This window comes from Eschrichtius robustus, chromosome 12, assembly GCF_028021215.1.
Source record: "Eschrichtius robustus isolate mEscRob2 chromosome 12, mEscRob2.pri, whole genome shotgun sequence".
Lineage (NCBI taxonomy): Eukaryota > Metazoa > Chordata > Mammalia > Artiodactyla > Eschrichtiidae > Eschrichtius > Eschrichtius robustus.
The window spans coordinates 70,364,775-70,387,515 of record NC_090835.1 but is presented as its reverse complement, the minus strand read 5'-3'; the positions used below and the strand labels follow the sequence as shown (position 1 = coordinate 70,387,515).

Sequence of the window (22,741 nt, the reverse complement as noted above, 5' to 3'; positions counted from 1 at the left end):
GAGTTCCTGCCTTACCGTATACACAAAAATCGATTGTAGATGGAAAATAAAACTTAAAAAATTTTAGAAGAAAATACTGGGCAATATATTTATGACTTCAGAGAAAGGAAGGGTTTCTTAAATAACGTACAAGAAGTACAAATTGTAAAGGAATACTTGGTGTATTTTACTACTTTAAAGAAAAAAAAACCTTCATATATTGAAAGATGTAAGCAAATGAAAAGACAAGCCACATGGTCCAGCTACTTTGGAATTATCTTATAGTTCACGTGCATACCCTACAACCCAGCAGTTCTACCCCTAGTCAGATGCCATGGAGAAACTCTTGTACCAGGAGGCATGTATAAGAATGTTTATTGCATTTTCATAATAGCAAAAAACTGGAAATAACCCAGTGTCCATCGACAGGAAAATGGTTACATTCTGGAATGGAATATTGTTTAGCAGTGAAAATAATTGAACTACAGCTACATGTGACATCATGGATCAATTTTAGAAACAAAATACTGAGAGGAAAAATTAGGTAGCAGAAGACTGCATGTAGAATATTTTTACAAAGCTCAAAAACAAAACTAAGATCTCAGTTTGAGAGACACATGTGGCAAACTTACTTTTTAAAAGCAGAGGAATGGAATTCCCTGTCGGTCCAGTGGTTAGGATTCCACACTTCCACTGCAGGGGGCATGGGTTCAATTCCCTGGTCGGGGAACTAAGATCCTGCATGCCACGTGGTGTGGCCAAAAAATAAAAATAAAAAAATAAAAGCAGAGGAATGATCAACATAAAATTGAGCATGGGGGTTAGGAGAAGCAGGAGGATGGGCTGGTGGGTACACTGTTAGCTTGAATAATATCAGTGATACATATTTTGGTTCTTCATTTGGACTCATGGGTATTCATTTTATTATGCTTCATAATTTGGTAATTTTACATTTTTTGGTATGTAACAAATAAAAAAATCATAATAAAAATGATAAGCCTCAGTCTGGGAGAAGATATTTTCAATATATAAAACTATAAAGGATTAATGTTCTGAATCAGGATTAATGCCTTGGATTCATAAAGAATTACTACGAGGGACTTCCCTGGTGGTCCAGTGGTTAGGACTCCACGCTTTCACTGCCAGGGCCAGGGTTCGATCCCTGGTCGGGGAACTAAGATCCCACAAGCCGTGAGGCCAAAAAGAAAAGCTAAAAAAGAAAGAATTCCAAGGAATCAGTAAGAAAAAAGATGATGCAACTGAAAAAAAACTAATGGTCAAAGGATCTGAACAGTAATTCACAGAAAAAAGAACTGAATGGCTAATTAACATATGAATATGCACTCAACCTTACTAGAAATAAGGGAAATGCAAATTAAAACAGCAAGATCCTATTTCATGTTCATCAGATTGGTAAAAATTTAAGAGTCTGACAAAGACAAGTGTTGGTGAAAGTGGAGCACTAGGAGCTCATCCCACTGGGCATGTTTAAATAGACGTAACCACCTTGGAGGACAACTGGATGATGTCTGATTAAGTTGAAGATGCTCATGATGCAAGACCCAGCAATACTACCCAGTGCCCAGGACGTGCTACAAGAATGTTTATTCAGGTGTTACTTGTTATAGTGAAACATTGGAAGCAATGTAAGTGTTTATTTAGAGAAGAATGTATAAAAAACATTGTGACATTTGTATAATGGAATAGTGTACAGCAGTGAAATTAGTGAACCAGAGCTACATGAATAAATCTCAAAATCATAATATGGAGGAAAAAAGCAAGTTTTAGCACTGTAGAATAATGCCGTACAGTATGAAACCCTTTATTAAAAGTTGAAATATACAAGAAGTTATATGCCATTTATACAAATATCCATACAAGCATAGCAGAGGGGTAGTTATGATTTCAGGGTAGTTATGACTTCAGTGGGGAGAGAAGGATTCTGGCTTTAATCATTTCTGTAGTTTTGTTTCTTTTAAAAAGGAATGATCTGAGACAAATATCACAGATTATTAACCTCTCTTTAATATGGGTAATGTATACATGGATGTTGTATTGTCTGTGCTTTTTTTCCTGTATGTTTGCAGTATTTCATAATAAGTATTTTTAAAAGTCCACACAGCTGTAGCTTTTGACTTTAGAAGTTATATAATATGGAAAGCACTTAGATTAGAGCCTTCCATGTGGTAAGCCCTCAAATGCTGAGCACAGGAAGGCTTTTTGACTGTACTTCCTCTAGTATTGCAGTCCTGGTATATGAGAGTAGATTACTTGAATTTAGAAAATACTCTTCTAAGAACTATTTACATAAATGTTTCAGTTTGATAAGTAGACATTTATAAACCTTTGACCACTAGGTTATAACTTTAGCTTTTGATAATGAAGTTTCCCTTTATGATTTTCCAAATTAAAGAGGTGGAAAGAGGGATGGTTTTGAGCAAGATATTTAATTTCCAAACCGGGCTCTGCCAGTTAACTAGTTCTGAGGCCTTGGGCAAAGCCGTTTTGGGCATCAGAGTTTTATCTGCAAAGTTGGGCTAATAAGGTCCTCTTCGCTGAGTTTTGTCATAGGCTCATAAGCATAAAAGGAGTACAGGGCCTGGCACTTACTGGGTGCTCAGTTATGGTACTAGTTGCTACGACAGATACCTTTGACCTAGTGAATGGTCTCTCACCTCACTGACAAAGCTTTATGTTCGTTCTGGAAGTTCTCTGGCAAGCCAGGCTTGCCATTAAGCTGCTGGGCCATCCTGCTTATTTAGTTTGTGGGTAGCTCTAGGTGATACTTGTAGCCTTTGGTCTCTAGAACAGAACTCTGGGCACCCACCTTCCTGCTGGGCTTCCTGATGTGTGTACGTGTTTCAGGCCTTCTCCACAGTAGGCACTCCTGACTACATTGCTCCTGAGGTGTTCATGCAGACCGGGTACAACAAGCTCTGTGATTGGTGGTCGCTGGGGGTGATCATGTATGAAATGCTCATCGGTAAGTTGCGTGCTTTCAGAGGACTTTTTCTGTGCAGTCAGGAAAGAGTCCTATGTTGATAATGGACTGTTTCAGGTGGGGGTCATCTAAGTGAGCACTTTTCCCCCCTCATCTTTCAAAGTGAAGTTTCCTAGGTAGAAAACGCTGGGCCATCAAATGTATCCCACTATATTCTGGCTCCCTGGCACCCTCTGGTGGCTTTGTTGATCATTTATCATGGTTTTCTTCGACTTTTCCATCCTCTCCATCTAGCAACTCTTTCATTCACTGGCATTTATTAAACACCCATTGTATACAGAGAGCCTTCACTGGGCCGTGTCTCGAGCACTCTTTACTTCTTAGTTGCTGCCCCCCTTCTCTCTCAAAGCCTTCAGAGCATGGACCCCTCAGACCTCTCTCCCTGTTGCTTGGTATATCTGTGTGTTTAGGGGACACATCTGTGGGGCTGGCTATATGCCTGAGCACTAGGAGAGCCCATCTGTCTGTGGTGGCCCTGAGTGAGTCTGTGTGAATGACTGGTGTGGCGTCGTCTGGCTGTGTTGTCTTTGGGAACACTGGACGCATGCCTTTGGAGGCGGATGTGGTCTGTGTAGAGGGCAGGTGGAGTATTACGGTGACTATCCTTCTTACCTGTAGTTCTCAAAGAGAGGCATGGTGGTCACTTTTCCCAAATAAGGATATTCCTAGAATGGAGTCGTTTCTTAATGATGTTGTTTCATCCTTTCGTTTTCCTCTTTGGGCACAGTGAGCCCCGCCTCTGCAACTCTGCTTCTGTCCTCCTTCTTTTTTCCAGCTCCAGCTAGTAGCTGGCTCCCTAGTGGTACCAGAAGCACAACTTCACTTTGGGTTTAGGAGTTTGGGGGAAAATGAACAATTGGTTTAGATGTTTTCTGGGGTGAGTGGAAATCCTGTCCATGTCATGTAGGGAAGGACATATAGGATCATTAAAGATATATTAGAATCAGATTAAGGGGAATAATCTCAGATTCAGAGTTCTGGGATGTAAAAGCTCTGAAGTTCCCTTTTTATTACAGGCTACCCACCTTTCTGTTCTGAGACCCCTCAAGAGACATATAAGAAGGTGATGAACTGGAAAGAAACTTTGACTTTTCCTCCAGAAGTTCCTATTTCTGAGAGAGCCAAGGATCTAATTTTGAGGTATCAGAGAACATTTCCCCTGTCCCCCAGCCAGGCTTTTTGACATGAGTGAATCTATTTTTTTAAAATTTTCATTCATTTCCTGGGTCGGTCTCCCCTTCCTCCCATTTCTCCTTTTCTTTTTCTGAAGAGACTACTTGAGGTATGCTGAAAGGCCTCTGTCTTTTCCAGATTCTGCTGTGAATGGGAACATAGAATTGGAGCCCCTGGAGTTGAGGAAATCAAAAGTAATTCTTTTTTTGAAGGTGTTGACTGGGAACATATCAGGTATATCCATATAAAAAGTTTCAGGATAATTTCAGAAAGTCTGTAGTTTGCTTAATACTAATTTAGAAGCACCACTACTGGCAAGCCAAGTATGTTCGGAAGAGAGCTTCTTAGAAATTCAGGGTCTTTTCCTGATTTCCATTCATGGCGAGGATTGGGAGTTGGGGCTTCCTGTCACCCGTGTGCCACGGGACACGTTGAAGCCAGCAGTCGTTTCCAAGGTGAAGTGAACTTTGGATTCCACGGTGAAAGGACTACCTAAGCATTGTGTTGCACTTGCTTTTACCGAGAACACACCAACTTCTCTAGTGTTAGGAGCCACCAGCAGGACTGTCCCTGCCCCTAGGGTGGAGGCTATCACTGGGAGACAGAGAAGGAAGAGAGGAGTGGAAGAAGGATGGAGTGGGGAAGGGCGCAGAGGGGGAGTGGAGGGGAAGCGTGAAACTGTTGGCAGACAGGGCTCGCAGAGAGCTGCCAGCGCTGCACAGACCTCCGTACTCAGCATTCATTGGTTGAGCAGAAGATGAAGTTGTCATCCATTTCATAATAGTGTTCTAATTCGCATGCTTGTGATTTCTACCTTTGCCTTTTAGCCACTCTACTCGTTGGCACTTCTGGTAGAAGAGGGGCAGAGCCCTACACGAGGGACCATTTAGAGGTTCAGTTTCCCTTTTCAGCAGACAGGGCAGGCTGTCAGGGAGAGTGTGCTAACTTTGGATTTTAATTTCTCCTTATTTTTCTTGTCTTTCTTCCTAGCTATGAATAATTGTTACATTTTTTTCATCATAGTTTTGTTTGGTTGTAGTCAGCTGGTGTGGTTGGTCAGTGGTCATAAGCTTTTCAAAGGAAATTAATGCTGCCTGCCAGTGGACAGTCTTCCCTTGTCAGACCAGGGGTCTTTTTTGGAGAAAGACTTGATTACTTGTGATCCATATGATTACTAATCGTAGTAATTTTTGGCATGTATGTTCTTGGCAGAGAGAGGCCTGCTGCAATATCTATTGAAATCAAAAGCATTGATGATACCTCAAACTTCGATGAGTTTCCAGAATCCGATATTCTTAAGCCAACAGGTAATACTACCACCGCCTCAGGCTGCCTTATAAGTGCATTATTTCCCCCAAATTTTGGGGTGATGTTTACAAATCAGGGTAGAGAACATGGAGAGGAACTTCAGGTCTTCAGGCTCTTTGTAAGTATTTTTCCAGTGTTAATGCAGGGCAGCAGTGAGACCTTGTTGAATGGAAAGTAGTGAATACAAACGCCCATATTTAGCCTGCTCAGCTGGGTGGGTGAACCACAAAGATTTGTTCTCTTGTTATTTATTAAATTAAAGGTTAGGTAATCTGAAATGACAGAAATGAGAAAATAAAACTTTTAAAATATTGTGAAAAACATGAGGTTCAAAGAACATAGGCAGGCAAATGTAGAAAATTCGCAGAGTGAAAAATAACTTTTCCCAGATAGAAGCTGTGGTATGTTCTTCAGAATGTCATGTCTTCAGTACTGAGTAGTCCATCAGGGTAAGGCAGTGAATCAACTCTCACATCTGTTTCTTTCCCAGTGGCAACAAGTAATCACCCTGACACTGACTACAAGAACAAAGACTGGGTCTTCATCAATTACACATACAAGCGCTTTGAGGGTCTGACTGCGCGGGGGGCAATACCTTCCTACATGAAAGCAGCAAAATAGTTTCCTTGAAATGGGATCCTAAATCGAGCAGTTCTTTGTACAACATCATGGTTTTCTTCTCACATAACTGTTTTGAAAGAGCTTCCAAGAAGTTTATGGAACCTATCAACGTGTCATGGTAAACTCCTGAAATGTGATAGTAAGTGGATTCTCTTCCATAATGCATCTGATGACCTGTAGAACAAAGACAACCATTTCTACTACATCAGCCATTAACGGCTGTCCTGCTTCTTTAGAAGCATCATGAGCCAATTTGATGTTTTAAAAAAACTTGAGTTTTCCTAAGTTCATCAGAATGAAGGGGGAAGAACAGCCATCATCCAACATTGAGATTGTAACATATACTTACTGAGTATCAGCCAATTCCTGTGATTTTGTGACATGCTTGCTACCAAGCCCACCAAGTATTTTTTTTTCTTTACAGCTAAAAGTTCCATAGTACTAAGGAAATAAAGCAATAAAGAAAGCTTCAGTAGCCAGCATTCTGGCTGAAGGAAATGATCCACCATTCTGAGTGGGTGGTGGTGGTAGTTTCTCCCCAAACCTCAGCCTCGGGCAAGTAGCTTTTTGTAGCCTCCATTCATGGTGCACTTTATTTATGGTACTAGGATAAAGACCCTCAGTCCATTTTGATTTATTTCCTTCCGCCCATCTGAAATACTCATGCTGCTTTTCTGAGTGTTGATGGGAAGATACCAGCTTGATCCTTTGTTGCTCTTAGAAGGCCCAAAGAGCCACTGGGCATTGCCAAGGAGTCCCGGATCACGTGGAAAATCCTCACTTTCTCTTCACGGCTGTGTTAGAAAATCCCTTTGGATGTTGCCGTGGACTAGCAATACCCACAAGTGCTGCCAAAAGGACCTCGGCTTATTCCTGGGAGCACAGCAAGGAGCGCCCAGGCAGAAGCAGGAGGCCTAGAACCCTCTTGGCTAAGGCGCTGCTCCTGCTCCGTGTCCAGAACCTCCCTGCAAGTGGTGAAGGAACGAGCCCAATACAAAGTGCAGAGCCAGCCTGCAAATCCGTGCAAAGTTCACGCCTCAATCTTTGGTGCAACTGTATTTGTATTCTCTGAGTATTTCTCCTCTCCCAACTTTAAGTAACCATTTTGCCTTGGAATCATGATTACAAATTTTTCCTTTGCAGATGCCTTCCTGGGGGATGGTCCTCTTCACCCTAAAGGGTCACCTGCAGGCTTGGGCTGACCAGGCCTCTCTGCTGTGGTGTTCTCAAGAGAGACCCTCTGAATTTTAGCACAAAGTGCCTTTTCTTTCACAGCTGCCACCGCCTTTAGAGGACTTTTGCTGCATCAGAAAAATGTGGAGGCTCCATATTAATGCATTATTACTTTTAAAAATTTTGATAACTCTTAAAGCATCATTTGCACCTATGTGGTAACTTTGCCTGTAACAGAGTGTCATAGCCAAGCCACAGCTGGGAGACTGCTTTCTGCCAGTCTTGAGGTTGTTAACATCAGCTATGAAAGGAAGGTATGTCCTAGCTTAGCCATTCAGAAAAGAAAAATGGACTATCAGAGTTACAGTAGTAAGTGAAACTGCTTTGGGTTTTAATGTCTTAGAGGAAGAAAAAAGAATATTAGGGAAATATTAACTCTGGATGAAGGTAATGTGTTTCCCCTTATTCTTTCATTCATGGTTTGCTAGTGAGAAGGAAGTGAGATTCTTTTGTGGAACTTTGTAGCTTCTTTGGATTACCAAATAGTTGGGGTCTTGACCCCTCTGTGTTTTGCAAGAGTGTGTGGTAAGCATGGACAATGAGGTAATAGGAGGGTGGTAGGTAGTCTGTGTGTTGGGGAGTGGCAGGGGATAATTTGTTTTGGGGGGGAATGCCCACATTTTAACTTTTAAATGTCTGAATAAACTGTGTGAAAACAATAGTATAAGTCTGTGATGTGTTTTAAAGCAATGTGGCTTGTAATTCAAGGAGCCAGAGTGCTGATGGCTTCCTCTAACCCTTTTGTCTGCAAACCGTTAAACACTGAAGACCACCTTTAGGCAAAATGCTTTACCATCTCGGGGAAGACGGGACCTGCTTTTTTGTTCCCTGAGAACAAGTCTTCTGAACTGGAGTTCACGTAAAGAGACTGTCTTCTGTTGGCCTCGCACCTGTGCTCTTTTCACCTGGCTCAGTGTTACTGGGCAAGTGGACACTCTTGCAGTAAGTGCAGTTAGGCCAAGGGGAGACCTGCCGACGAAAGTTCTGTCAACCGGTGGACCCTTTATACAACTGTTGTTCGTAGCTCAGCTGCATTTTTTCTCAGCCTGGGGTTGACCAGGAATCTCACAAGCTCCCAGGATGGACTTCTCAGCTCCCTGTGTCCACCAGAGCAGGGCTCTGTCTCTGGATGTAGATTTAAGGAGTCTTATGGGTCCCACTTCTTAGCTCCTTCTCTGGGTCAGGAAAAGGACCCTCAGGCAAAGAGGAAGGGGCAAAGACCAACCAGGGTGGGAGCTGCAGGCAGAGGTTAGTTAGATGCAGCCTAACAATGTATTGTCTTTCCAAGGCTGATGAGTTTCAAGAAACATGTCGGGAACCACTGGCTCAGTGTTGGTCCTATTCACAGATAATTCTGTGTCCTGTCTCTTAGGAGGAGTTAGAAAATAATAGAACTTGAACTGTACTGCATACTAAAATGAAACTGAATGCTGATGTCATTCAGACTCCTTCATTCAGGAATACATCAGCATTTTCTTGAGTACCTATTTAAGAATTTCAAAAGTAAGAGGGGAATTCCTTTGGGATTAATGGTCAGGCTGTGAATAGCAGATCGCTAATTTTAACACTCATCTGTATAGTGTAGGAATCCTCTGCCATTGATTGCTACTACTATTTCTCTGAATCATCTCCTTGGAAAGCATATTTCCTGGATCACCTTCCCCTGTTACTCTCTCCTGGGCCTCTGTGTGTAACCCAGTGTTTTTAATTGAATGCAAAAGGATTCAATGAATGGTATTTTCCTTTCCTAGTTAGTTAGCAACCATTTCCCTGGAATGATCTGTCAAAACCAACACTGACTTAAAAACAAACAAGCCTCCATGCTGCTCTTTAGGCATATTTTCAGAGGAGAAAAACATCTTGCCCACATAATACTTAAGCATTCATAAAATACAGAGTTCAATCCCAGGTACACTGGGGATGCAATAGGGAAGCCCACTGTGGTTCTGAACCACAGATCAGTTTGAGGAGAGAATTGCCAGCCACAAAGTTGGCTTAACAGAATTGCAGCATCAACTATAAAGTTATTAGTATGTTAGTGTTGCTGTAACAGTACTATTAAGCCAACCCTGAGTTGTTGGGAAGGTTGAGGAAGCTTCCCAGAGATGTTAGTAAGTAGCAGTGATTTGGCAGAGGGGAAGGTGAGCAGTGCAGGATTTGGGAGGCTGGTAGGTATGGTCCCGTGCTGTGACAGAGGTGTGGAGCTGTGAGTAAGTGTTGCTTCCTGAGAAACACTCTGCAGTCACTTTCGTTACTTCATTTCCCTCACTTCAGTCAGGTTTCTTCCCCTTGTGTGAAACACGTTAGTATTAATTATCCCATGTGCAAAACGTGCTAGTACTAATTTTTATAATCATTCCTCTGTTCACTGGTGTCCTAACTGCCACATCCGCTGGCTTCTCTTCAGCCCTCATCTACCTGACCACCCTGCTGCACTCACACTGTTGAGTTAAAACAAAAAACTCTGCTCCCACCTCTCTGACTTCCTTCTTGGTAGTTCCTCTACCACTGCCCAAATGCTGGTGCTCCTCAGAGCAATGCCTTTGCCTTTTTTGCACTCATGTGTTCTCCCCCATACTGTGGCTTCAGCTGCCGTTTTTGTGGTGAGATCTTCAAAATGACCATCCTGCCTGGATCCCTCCCCAGAACTCTAGATCCCATGTAGCCAAGTGCCTATTAGAAAATGCCACCTGGAAGGCCTCTTACAGGTGCAAACTGTCCTTATGGAGCTCCTCTTGCCTCCACAGCCTTTTTTCTAGCTCATTCTACCTGCTGTCCAAGCCAGAAATTTCTTACATGATTCCCATCAATAAACATATATAATTCTGGGGCACGATTGTCCATCCCACCAGTGTCTTCATCATTCCTTGCTGAGTCCATTGTTGTGGTCTCTTAGCTGACCTCTTTGTCCCTGGTCCTTCCCCTTTCAAGTCTGTCGTCCTCTCTGCTGCCAAAGAAACTCTTTTAAATTTCAAGTCTGATCCTGTTGTTCTCCTGCATAAAATCCTTCAGGCTCCTCTGACAGTTTATATACTGAGACCAAACACCTTTGTCTGCGGTACAAGGGCCCTTCCTTACTCTGGCCTATCTCTGCATTACTGTCCTCCCCCCGCCCCCACCATCCTCTTCCCTGATGACAATAAGCAACTATTTCACCTTTGCATCTTTGCTTATGTAGTTGAGTTGGCCTGGAATACTTCCTTTTGGATTCATGAATCCAAAACAACTAGTATTTGTCTTTCACAGTTTGGTTCATGTGTCAGGTATAGAACCCTCTTGTGAACTCTCCTCTAGTTTTCATAGTAAAAACTGGCTACTCCATCCTTAACGCGCTTCCTGAGTGACCTGGACTATTTATGGATCTGTCTTTGCGCAATTATAAGAGCCCTCTGAAGGGAGGAACTGTGTCCTAGTCAGCATGTCCCTGTGACCAAACAGCGCTTGGCACTGAACATACTCAACGGGCCATGCCTTCAGAGCATGTTCTTAACCTCTGTGCTGACAAAGGCAGGCCTGCCAGGGAGGCCCTGGCTTGCTTTAGCACCCCTTCAAGTTGTCAGCGTCACCAGTAAGCTCTCAGGCCAAGTGTGCTGAGGGGAGCTCAGGAGGCACCTGACTAGAAGAGGGCCGAATAAGAGAGCAGAGGACGAGCAAGGTGCCCCACAGCAGTGTTTCCCAGGGACCTGCCTGGACCCTGCCCTACCTTCTTAGCTGCCTTTCATGCCTGCCATGCTTCCTCACTTGCTTGAAACCAAAAGAAGTAGAACATAGAAGTTTGTGAGTCATCTTACCTTTCAAATTTACATTTGGTTTTGTGGGGTACTACTTGGTTGGATTTGAGGGTTCAAGGGGTCTTGAATGCAAGTTAACTGGAAACTCAAGAGAGCAGATCATTATGGCTCTGGAACCTGTGAATTATAAGAAATAGCAGGGTGGGAAAAGCACATACAGGCTCCCGGCCAGCCGCACCCCCGCCGGCTGCTGTAGGGAAGAGCCTCTCCTGGGCAGTCCGGGTGCTGCTACTCAGTCCCCTTTAACATCTTGAGTTCCAATATTACTTTCTGCTAAAAAACAACAACAACAACAACATGGACACAAATGATAACATTTTATTATAGAAAAAGCATCCCAAATGTAGGATTTCGTAAACACTGGTAGGTGAACAAGTGCAACTCTAAAAGTAAATACAAAGTAAAGAGGCAAAACCTACAAGCATTTTGCCTTTAAGAGAAAATGTAATGTTCTCCTGCAGAGGTGATCCCACCCAGAGCACGGATGTGGCTCCACCTCCCGTAAAGGTATCAGGTTTGCCTTCTGAACTATGCCCAGTTTAACAATTTCAAAATGATGGCAAGAAGTGGCATTGAATAAATCACTAACTGATTCTTAACTTTCTATTGACTATTACTCGATAAAGGCTCCCCATCACACTTTGACAATTTAAAGCCTGTGCTCTGATTGTTTTTACTTAACAGAAGGACCTGCTGGAACACTATCCATCCTTTCTGGGCTTATGCCACAGTATTTTCATAGACCTGTATACATTAGGTTCACACGGAATTTAGTTCAAAATAATACTGGCTATTGCATATCATGCAATAAATCCAGCTACTTTCTAGCTTCCTTACCTTTTTTTTACTGTCATTCTTTTAATACCTTTTCTCCACTTTGGAGAAACCAGTAAGTAAGCTCATCAGACACATTTTAACACTGTCTCCTTGCCTGCTCCCAACTCCTTAATGGCAAATATTTCCTAATCAACAATACATGATATGATGCAGACACAAACTCAGATCCTAAACCTCAAATTCAGGTTTATCTTGGCCTGCTAAGATAGATACCTCTGAATAAGACAGTCTGGGTAAAAACATTTTCTTACGAAAATGTTTCTGTATAACAGCCTGGCTTACTTATTTAGGCACTTAGGGAAAAAACACCAAACCTGAGTTTCACCTTTTTAATTAGAAATACCTGTTGCCCAGCTGGCCAGTAAATGACTCTGAAGGGAATGACTGCAACCCAGCTCTTGTTCCTGCGAGAACTGCGAGGTCCTGCCACCACGGGATGTCCTGGCCCTGGGAACAGAGCAGCTGTGGCTGAAAGGAGCCACCACATTACAGTGATGCTGTGCTCCAGGCTGGAAGGGCGTGGGGTACAGAAGAGATGTCCTCTCCACCAGAGGGAACCTGTGGGCCCAGTTTTTCCCTCCGTCACCACCACCTGGCAACACTGGCAGATTTACCTCCACAGATTTCCAGCTCACTCGAACCCTAAGGGTTGGGGCCGAAAGCACGTTAACCCAGTTTTGGGGGAGAAAAAGACCTAGTTTTGGAAAGCCGGAGGAAATTCATCATTTACGTAGAACAAAGTGTTAAGTACATGCCACACTTTCATACCTAGCTTTTTACCTAAGCAATGACTAATAAGTTTTAGAGTGTTAGCTGAGACATGTCTACCCTTAAATGTTATATTAAGCTATAAAACAGAAATTATACATACTTATTATAGTCTACACAAAAGTTAAATTTACTTTGTGATGGCATGGAAGTCAACCACAAAGTGTAAAGGAAGCACCATTAAACAATTATCCTGGCTGGTCGTGGGTATGAATGTAGTACCAGTAAGGTCAAAGCCAAACCTGACCTCAAACAGCCAATTCTTTTCACAGGAATAAAACTACCCCTGGCTACAAAATAACGTTAACCCTAAACATTAACCCTGGCCATCAGCCTTACAAATGGATGCCAATGATAATCAGAATAACTCTGTAGCTGGGGGATGGCTCGGTTTAACCCCTTACTACTAATTTTTCTGAATAAGGAACAGAGCATTGATGTCCCCTGTGACACTGGCCCTGGTCACATGCACAGAGAATACACGCCTTAAGAACACTCTTGTTCTTCAAGCCTGGAAAGAGTAGCTGTCAACACCCAATCTGACTTTACCTTTGGAGAATTCTGACTAGGGCGGTCATAAAATAGCATCAAGTAGCTTGCCCTACAGTATCCTGTGGAAACGGAATTTAAGAAAACCAGTCCTGTTCTCAGAGAACTTGAAGGAAACTATGTGTCTCTTTGTACATGCTCAGGGTAGGTGATTGGAAGGCCAACCTCTACCATAAAATGGGAAAGATCTCAAGACACATCTGACTCTAGAATCTAAATTTAGCTCTACTGTTAACAGCCATGGAGACATCAGGGTAGGCGGTACAGTACCGAGAGGAGTGACCTGGGTCGTCACACACCATGTACTGTTAACCCAGAGCTGACAGATCAATCAAAATGACTAGGCCTAATTTCCCTTCAACTCATTCTTCCTTTGGAGATGACATTAATATGGTTTTCTTACCCAGTGTGAGCAGCTGATAGGCTATTTCAAAACTTAAAATATCCTGATACCTAAAAATATTCCATAGTATGAAAAGAATATACTACGAAAAACCCTGCACTAAGACAAAGTCTAGGCAGGTGACGTTTTCCCACCCAGATTCACCCCCAGTCCTACCCACCGAGCTCTTATTAGTCTTTCTACTGAGAAAATGAGCACTTCTGAGAAATCACTGCCCTCATCTTGAAAGCCTTTTAAGCCATATCTAAGGTCTCCTAGCCACACCCACAGCAACATGCTGGTCAAGGGTGAAGACCTATGGCTTCACACCAGATTCCAAGCCAGGATAATCAAAGTGTGAATTTCACTCCAAATGAATAATCAATTTGTTTAGGGTCAAAAACCTTGAAGCTAAAAAGGTTTCATGAACATTGTTATACATTATCCTTCCTGTCAAAGAATCTGTGAGGTTTTGGATTGTTCATTGGAATAATGAAAAAAAAAAACAAAAAACAAAAACCGAACTGAAGCTCCTAAGAATTTCCTTTTGGACATTTTGAATGAGAGCCTATTTCTTCCCAGATGCAACCTGGGCACAGAGGCCACCAGGATGGTATCTTCACTAACCTCTAATGGGCATCCAATTAGTGCCTGCTTGTAGAAGATAGAGATTGTCTCCTTCTAAGTTTGGTCCCTTTGCTGCTAAGTAATTTGCCTAGTATAAAACCAAATAAAACAAACAAAAGCCAAGAACAGAGTGTAAAGGATGAGAACTGCTTTGCTGAATATGAGGCAATAGGAGTCTTCACCCACCTCCTTTCCTGCTTTTGCAGTTACACAAAGACTCGGTGAACAGCACCAGACCCAAAATTTTCAAGTTACCAGGGCTGCTGCAAAGCTGGTAGCTTAATTACCAGCAAGTGCTTTTTCATCTCCTGCCGGAGGCACAGACTTACTGAAAAGGACACACATTAATTATGGTCGAAAAGGAAAGGATGGGGGAGAAGCATGTCTCCTACTTAGTGTGAGACAAACCATGGGGAGGATTGGCTATGGGCATCCCAGACAGAGAAAAGGCCGGCAGAGGGGCCCACAGCTGCCCCTAATCCTGAAAGTCGTTAGAAGCCATCTGAGAAAGTGGGGCGTTTAGCCGGTCAAGTTCATCCACTTGGGGCGGGTGGTGCATTAATATCTCTTGGTCCTCCAAGACATCTTCTCCAGCAGCTACCAGATTCGTGAGGGATTTGCTTCGAACACACTGGAAATCCACATGGCGACTCTTTCCTTCTTCTTTTTCCCATGACATCTGGATAAAGGGGCGCTGCACGTAATTATAGATCACTTCAGACCGGCCACCAGGTCTCCTCTTAATTTTTTCTTTACAGGTAGGATAACCTGAAATGGGAAAAAAGCCATCATGACCCCAGCAAATTGCTCTGGTTTCCATACTTCCTTCTTCCTAACCACATGAATTTCCTCCCAAATCCCAAGACTATGTGAAAACTACAGGGAAGTAACTACGTTCCCCGAGGCCCAGCCATCTACATGCTTGCTTCTCTCCTGCTCAGGTTAGTAGGTCTTGTCCTTAGAAGGGAAGTAACAAAAATTGTATCCCTTCTAATGGAAGGGGGAGAAGCCTCTTACAGATTTCAGAAGTCTTTATTTTACTGGCTTCAATACTATAGAACAAAAATCCTACTGGGGCATGGTTACTCTAGTCCTCTAATGCTATTGCTTAGAGGGCAACCTGTATGAGAAGTAGTTAAGGAAATGCGAAATGTTTAAGCCTAAAGAAAAAACTGGGATGCTGCCTAAAATATCTGAAAGGCTGTCACAGGGATATGGGAGAAATCTTATTCAGAGTATGTATCTTCACAGGCTAGAACTAGAAGGACGACAGAAGAGGGAGGAGGTTATCTATTATATATGTGGAAGAATATTCTCATGGTAGGACAGTTTGATGGGCTACTGTGGGAAATGGAGTGATCCCTGTCACTCTGTCCCTGTGGTTTCCAAAGAGACAAAGGAGGACACAGTAGAAAGAGGTTTCATAGATGATCTCAAAAATCTCTTCCAACGTTAAGTTCCAACCTAAGTCGGACACAACGACGGGTTCTGTGAGCAATATTGAGACAGCTAGAGTAGCAAAACACAAGAGTCAAAGACCCACGGAGGGGAGACCAGAATGGCTTCAGCACTCTCCGGGAATCAGTCTCCAATACCCTTCCACGGAGACCACAGGTTGGGAGCCATTGCTCAAATCATTTAAAGCAGTTTGGTCAATATATCCAGACACTCCCCAAAGGTATGTAGTGGAATAAAATGAGTCTCCAAGTTATAGTTTTCAGAAGGACCCTTCCAGATCCCAGAAAGATCCTCACCAAGATTGTTGACTAAACGGCTGGCCCTCCCACTTGGTGAGCCCACGAGCCCTGCTACATTTACCCCCCCAGTGCCTAGACCTCACTGCTCTTTATCCTGAGGCAGTAAACTGGAACTTATTCCTACAGCTGCTTTAAAGCATTTTCAACTGGAAATAAAATGACAAGGAAATGTAAGGGCAAACTAAAACAAAAATAGGAATCTTCAAACTTGGGTAGGAATGTAGTTTCCATGTGTGTCTATTCTCTAGGCCCTCGGAAGCCAGGTTTTAAGGACAAAAGCTGTGGCCACAGATCCAACCTACTCCATGAGCCATGCAAGCTGAATATTGACTGGGATGTTCTTTACCTTCAATTCCGATGCGAATGTTTTTCAGGCCCCGTTCCTTTAACACTGTTTTAGCGACATCCCGATTCTCAATATATTTGAAAAATCTATAGAGCTTAGAGCTATAAAGAACTGGGGGAAAAAAAATCTGGGGTTAGTCACGGAGTGAATACCTCTGTAAGAGGAAGGAGATGAGCTAACAGATTCAGACTAATGACCTGAGCCCTGATGCCAAAAAATCCATATGGATCACAGATTAAATGTTAAATAATAAATAAACCATAAGAAAGAAACCATACAAGAAATTTTTATAGTCCCAGGGTAGGAAAGCCTTTCTGGATATGACATAAAACCTAGAAGTCATAAAAGAAAAACTGATACACTTGATTACATAAAAAAACATCTCTGCTTATCCAAAAGCACTAAACAAAGCTAAGAAGACAACCAACTGGGAAAAATATTTGCAACTCATATTACAAAGGGCTAATTTCCTTGATATCTATAAAGAGAGTGGTCACAAATAGAGAGATTTTACAAATCATTAAGGAAAAGACTAACAATCCAATTTTGTAATGGGCAAAAGGCATGATTACAGTTAACAGAAAAGGAAATGAAAATGGCTCTTAAAAAGATGTTCAATCTCATTCATGAAATGAGAAATGCAAATTAAAAGTCAAGTGAGATGCTGTTTTTCACCTATTAGAGTGGCAAAGGTAAAAAGTTCAGTGAAACTCTGTCTTGGTGAGCGTATGGGAAACAAACCCATCATATATTGTCTTGTGAGTATAAACTGGCTTAAACTTTATGAAAGAGAATTTGGCAAATTTTATCTAAATCATAAAAGCACAAAGCTTTTGACACAGAAATTTCATTTCTAGGAATATTATTCTATAGAGATATACATGTGTGAAAGACTTTGTTTAAAAAGATATTCACTGCAGCATTATTTATAATTTATAGCTTAAACGGTCATCAAAAGGGCTGGTTAAGTCAATTATAGCACAATCATGCAATGGAATACTATTCAGCCATAAAAAAGACTGGAAGCTTTTAATATAAGACATGATATAGAACAGTCTCTACAATATGGTATCATTTGGGAAAAGAACATGTAATTGCTTATGTATGTGCACTGAATAAATCTGGAAGAATATAAAAGAAACTGAGGAGGAAAACTGGGTAGATGAGGCGGGGTGGGAATAAGACTTTTCAATGTATATCCTTTTGTATTTTCTGAATTTTGAATTACTACCAATTCAAAAGGATTTAAAGTGAAACAAATGGAGAGAAGAATGACACCACTGCTTAATGTGCTGCCACAGTACTGACATGGTACCGGACACCAGCGGTAGGCATGGGAAGTATAACGATGTTCCCTGTGCTCCCCGCAGGAAAGACCCCCATCCAGGTGAGTGTGCTCATCACCAGCTCAACAGCGACAGTCACACTGGTTCTAGGATTGAGCCGCCACTCTGGGCAGCACATTTCTTGCTGGAAACAGGTACATCATGCAAGGGGCTCCTACTTTGGGAATACTCCTCCCCCATGGGTGGGGGGTGGTCTTCGTCCCAGTCCACAGAATCCTCATCCGTCAGCACGACGATGTGGCATTCTCGCTCCCCTTTCTTGGCACAGCCCACCATGATGGGCAGGATCAGCTCTTCGAGGTAGTGATCAAACTGCTTGTGAGCGCCGTCATTAGACAGTTCATGCAGTAAAGCACCTGGGAGACAAAAGGCAAGTGAACATCCTCTCTGCTCAAATGCAGGTATTACTGGAGTGAAAAGACTATGAGGTAACAGCTGTTACCATTGATAAGGTCCAGAGAAGTGGCCCATTTAAAGGCAGGGTATGTCTCCTACTCCAAGGCTATAATGTTAGATACTTTTCACATTCTACCAATCTCCTCCTGTTTAATAAACCCTGAGCATTCTGATCAACTGAGGTTTTCTTGACATGCAATGTCAGAACATAAACATTAATTCTACAAGAGACAGAACCATCATTTGGGGATGACTCTTTATAGTACCTATTCTGAAGATGCTCTGGACCGCAACTTCATAGAGTACCACAGAAGAGGAATGATCTCAAGTTTGGCAACACCAAGGGACTTGCTCTAAGTGTGTACTAGACTCAGCAGAGACACCACACATCTAGAGAACTTCATGGAATATGCAGGGAAATGTACCATGAACTTCAAAGAATTTTAAAATCATTTCAGGAAGCCTAGGTAATGATAAGAGCATGGAGTTTATATTCAGACAATCAGTTCTAATCCCAGCTTTAATGTTTAGAGCTTTGAAAAAGCTAATTTCTCCATCTTCTCATTTGGTAAGTGAGATTATCACCTATCTTTCACAGGTTAATTGTGAAACTTATGCAAGTTCACATATATAAAGCACTTAAACACTAATAATAATGATAAACAGTAAGAAGAACCCAGCCAATTTATGTTGTGTGACTTTATTAGTGAACCTTCCCTCATATCTGAGGATCAGTATCCTTATTTGTTAAAGAGTTGAGACACCAAGGTCCCAAGAGGGGAAGCAATTAGCTTGGTGACTCACGCGGTCAAGCTAGACTCAGAACCCACTACATGTTCTCTTGTTTACTCCACTTCTCACAGAGCTTTGAAACAAGAGAGGGAATGGTTAGTACGTCTCTGCCTCTACAGATGATTTTCAACCCACACTTGAAACGCTTTGTTTAGTAATAAAAAATGTCAATTCCAAGCACACTCAAAGTTCAGCTGCTCAAACGCAGCTGGCAGCTTCTCCTGTACTTACTCAGATCTTGACATCGGATAGTGTTGAAGTCAAAGTTAATGCAGAGATAATCGCACGTATCTCTAAGGTCTGGGATAGAGATGCCATCAGGACAATTGATGATACCAGTTTTGTAATAATCCTATAAATAAATTGGGAAGAAGAAATGTAGGCAAAGAACAACATGAAAAATTCCCTCTTCAACCCCCTACTCATTCCTGGTTCTATTAAAGTGGTGGGTTACTAGAACTATCACCAAGTTGGTGATTCATTAGATAGCAAAGTGGCTCCTGGTCATCTTGCCATGTTTAATCACAACTTGATACCTGACTGAGCTCACATAAGCAAGAAGGACTTAAGAATTATAGGAACAGAAAATAAAGCGGGAAAGGCAATAACTAGAAATGAGAAACCCTAAAGTCAGAACACAGTCTGATGGAACTCTCAAGGCTTCTGACCATGCACCCCCCCCAGGGAAGATGATGTAACAAGAAGGCCACTACACACCAGCACCGTTCGAAATACAGTTGCACTGATTCCTTCGGCAATCTCATACTCGCCCTTCTCATTCGGCCGTGTGAAGTTGTACTCTCTTCCTGGTCCAAACATCCTGAAAGATACCCAGGCAACAATGTTACCCGCTGCAGCAGGATTCTTCACAGATGAGACTTCTCCCTTCTTCACCTCATTCTGGAAGACTCCGTTCCACTCTTTCAGTGTAAGTTAAAAACAGAGCACTAGGACTCAACCCCTATATGACACACTCAAGTCTTAGGAAACTCCCTTCAGATAGGAAAAGGCGGCAGCAATTGCTTTCAGTGTTTGAGTGCAAGGAAGAACAAAGCAGCAAGCCCTCACAGTTCACCGTAGTGAGCTTCTGTGACAGCAAAGAAAGTAGAACAGCACCTGCAGAGCTGGCCCTTGGAAAGTCTCTGGAGTGTGTGACAGTCGCCTCTCACGCCCTCCCCAGCGCCCAGGAACCTGCCCACGCACTGGCAGCTCAGGAAGACAGTGTCTCCTTCTCCTCACCCATCAACATGTACCTATCCAGCACACCATCCTCGATATCTCTGAGTTTTCCTTTTCAATATCTAATCTGATAGATGAATCTGTATTAGTAGGTGCAGATATTACTGCTTTCCCTTTCCTGGTAGATTTTAATGGCGTAACTCCGGAAAAAATGCCCTTCTTCAATCCAAGGAGTAACTAATGATGGGAATTTCAGGTCAAGTAGAAAAGGGGGGTAGGTATTAGGATCATCAGCAGTTTGACATATTTCAGAGAGGCAGGCCTGCTCTGGGCATGAATTCAGAGCTCATGAGGGCACAGGGAGGAAGTCTTGCTTTTATATTCATCTTTTCCCATCCTTCCTCTCTCTCTCAGATCCCCTCCAGTAAAACTGGCCCCATGACTTCTACTACTCCTGCTGCACGTCTGTGTAGGAGCTGTGGAAGGAGAAGCCAGGACAGGGCAGGTGCTGGTATCTTCAGCTGGCCCACTGGGGACTCACTGCCTTTTCCTTCCTTAACCTGTTGGGAAGCCCTGCTGTCCAACTGTTCAAAACTGTTATCCTCCACCCTGAACTGGCTGTTTTCCAAGGTCTGAAAAAGACTCACATGCTTTCCAAATCACTACACCATACATAAGAAATCCATTTAGATAAAAGTAGTCTTCAAAGGATGCTGACATTTTTCTGGAATGTTTTGGTTGAAGTGTAGCCGAGACAGCTATGAGTCAAAATAGTGAACAACATGCCATAAACATAATCCCCCCTTAGAGTCATTCATCCAGTAGTGGCACGGATCTGCATTAATCCATTCTCAGCTTCTTAGTTTGTCCCCCTTGTGACCAGTGGCCCACATTTGTAAGCTCACTGGCTAGGCTTATGAATACTTTACGTAGCCACAGGACAGAACAAACCTAAGAAACTCAGAATTCATGACCTCGGCTGACTCAGCTGATGAACCATGTAGATAAAGGGGTCTATTACCCAGAAAATGCTTGCTTTTCTCTTCTTGAGCGCTACTTTTGGAGGCAACCTACTTCAGACAGACAGCCTACCCTGAGGAATGCCCTTTTGGAAGGGCCTGGGGGGAAATGGTGGCGATACCAAGACTGAGGACGTGAAGTCAAGTCTGATTAGGGCCAATTTAGAAAATGTTTTAATGTTCTATCTTAATCTTAATTCAGATGTTTAAGAAATATATAGGTTTGGCTCTGGTTAAAAATGGTTCATCATGAATTTGTATGTATATGTTTAAGTACACACATATTTGAACAGCTAGATTCCACTTAGCCTAAAATTCAGCTAGTTAGTGTGGTCCATTCTGATTTCTAATTCAGTTCAAATTAGTTCAAAGTCGGAGTGAGGTTACATCCACTTTCAAGTACTAGATGAAATCCTCAAAAGCCAAATGCTTGTGTGTGTATACACTCAAATTATTTTACTCTTATCCCAATCTGCTCTTCATGTTAAGGTCTACAGTTGGCCAGAAAGAGATCTCCTAACTCCCAGCCCAGGCTCTGAAAGTACTTCCTGGACAGCGCTCCTCCTCAGTAGACTCCTTCCATCACTAAACTCTAACCCTAAAAAGCTGGAGGCAGGAGATGGTGAGGGGAGGGTAAGACTATAGTCTGAATGAAGCAACACATAGGAAGGAACACGAAGAATAAAGAGAGCAATCGTCAAACAAAACAGCCAGATACAAAGAACCAGTTTCAGAAAACTTGAACAGTAGTGGAGGCATTAGAAATTGACACCATTTGGACCTTTTGCACTCCCTTTTGTAGGGGGGCTCATTTCACTATACTGGTTTTGTAAATGAAAGTACCCACCCCCCAAAATCACCAACACATATAAGGTTTTTATGTCCTCTGTCTCGCAAAAGTATGAAGGTAGAAAAATAAGCAATGAAATGTTTTTATTCTCAAATCTAATGCCAGGCAAACAGCAGGTATTTCTATTCACAGAGAACAGAGTGAATCTGGAAGGAAATTATTATCAGTTACCTTCCCAACATGGTATCTGGATGAGCAGTGAAAATTTGTGGATTGACAACAAAACGTGTGCCATCTACGAGAAGGGTCACTTTCTCTGGTGCCTGAGAATGAACGTTACTGCCAAAGCCCACAGTGCTGTTTCCAAATCGTTCTGGAGCGATGAAGGGTTCATGGTTCCGTTTATTCCCACTTTGGAAGCAAGAGCCTTTGATGTCTTCAGGAAGTGGCATCATGTGAGGGAACTGAAGATTTGCTGGCTGAGAGGCAGAGTCAAGTGGAAGGTCTAAAAGATCATACAAACAAACCAAAATAACTTGACAGCAAAAAGCCCTGGGGAAAAATAAACCTTGTCCTCTTTAAAAAAAAAACAAGAACAAAAACCATTACACAAACAAAAAAACCCAAACTTTAAGTATCCTTACGCAAAAACTCTTGGCTAAAACATGTAAAGAAAAAACACAAACTAGAGACTCATACTGGATCCCCCTGAACTTTTTCTTCTGTGTGTGTGTGTGTGTGTGTGTGTGTGTGTGTGTGTGTGCGCGCTGGGGAGGGGAGAATGAAGACAGTAATGCCTACACTTTAAAATAGAACAATTAAACAATTTTAAAGTAAACTACACACA

General features: G+C 42.4%; 2 protein-coding genes across 7 annotated transcripts in view; one reads left to right on the top strand and one right to left on the bottom strand.

The window, feature by feature from the left end:
* Positions 1 to 7,976, top strand: part of STK38 (serine/threonine kinase 38) — a 42,304-nt gene extending 34,328 nt beyond the window's left edge. For 2 of the 3 annotated variants that reach the window (XM_068557343.1, XM_068557344.1), the window contains exons 10-14: positions 2,845 to 2,962; positions 3,997 to 4,120; positions 4,292 to 4,387; positions 5,366 to 5,460; positions 5,952 to 7,976. In XM_068557343.1, coding sequence (XP_068413444.1) covers positions 2,845 to 2,962; positions 3,997 to 4,120; positions 4,292 to 4,387; positions 5,366 to 5,460; positions 5,952 to 6,082 — 564 coding nt within the window. In that variant the 3' untranslated portion in view covers positions 6,083 to 7,976. The remainder of the gene's footprint in view (positions 1 to 2,844; positions 2,963 to 3,996; positions 4,121 to 4,291; positions 4,388 to 5,365; positions 5,461 to 5,951) is intronic. The other variant, XR_011075624.1, reaches the window with a different exon arrangement.
* A 3,428-nt stretch (positions 7,977 to 11,404) lies between these two features.
* The window catches only part of KCTD20 (potassium channel tetramerization domain containing 20), a 111,705-nt gene continuing 100,368 nt past the window's right edge, over positions 11,405 to 22,741 (bottom strand). For all 4 annotated transcript variants that reach the window (XM_068557367.1, XM_068557366.1, XM_068557365.1 and 1 more), the window contains 6 exons: positions 22,126 to 22,399; positions 19,624 to 19,726; positions 19,138 to 19,258; positions 17,877 to 18,074; positions 16,373 to 16,483; positions 11,405 to 15,037 (listed from right to left, as the gene is read on the bottom strand). In XM_068557367.1, the coding sequence (XP_068413468.1) occupies positions 14,745 to 15,037; positions 16,373 to 16,483; positions 17,877 to 18,074; positions 19,138 to 19,258; positions 19,624 to 19,726; positions 22,126 to 22,399 (1,100 nt within the window). In that variant the 3' untranslated portion in view covers positions 11,405 to 14,744. The remainder of the gene's footprint in view (positions 15,038 to 16,372; positions 16,484 to 17,876; positions 18,075 to 19,137; positions 19,259 to 19,623; positions 19,727 to 22,125; positions 22,400 to 22,741) is intronic.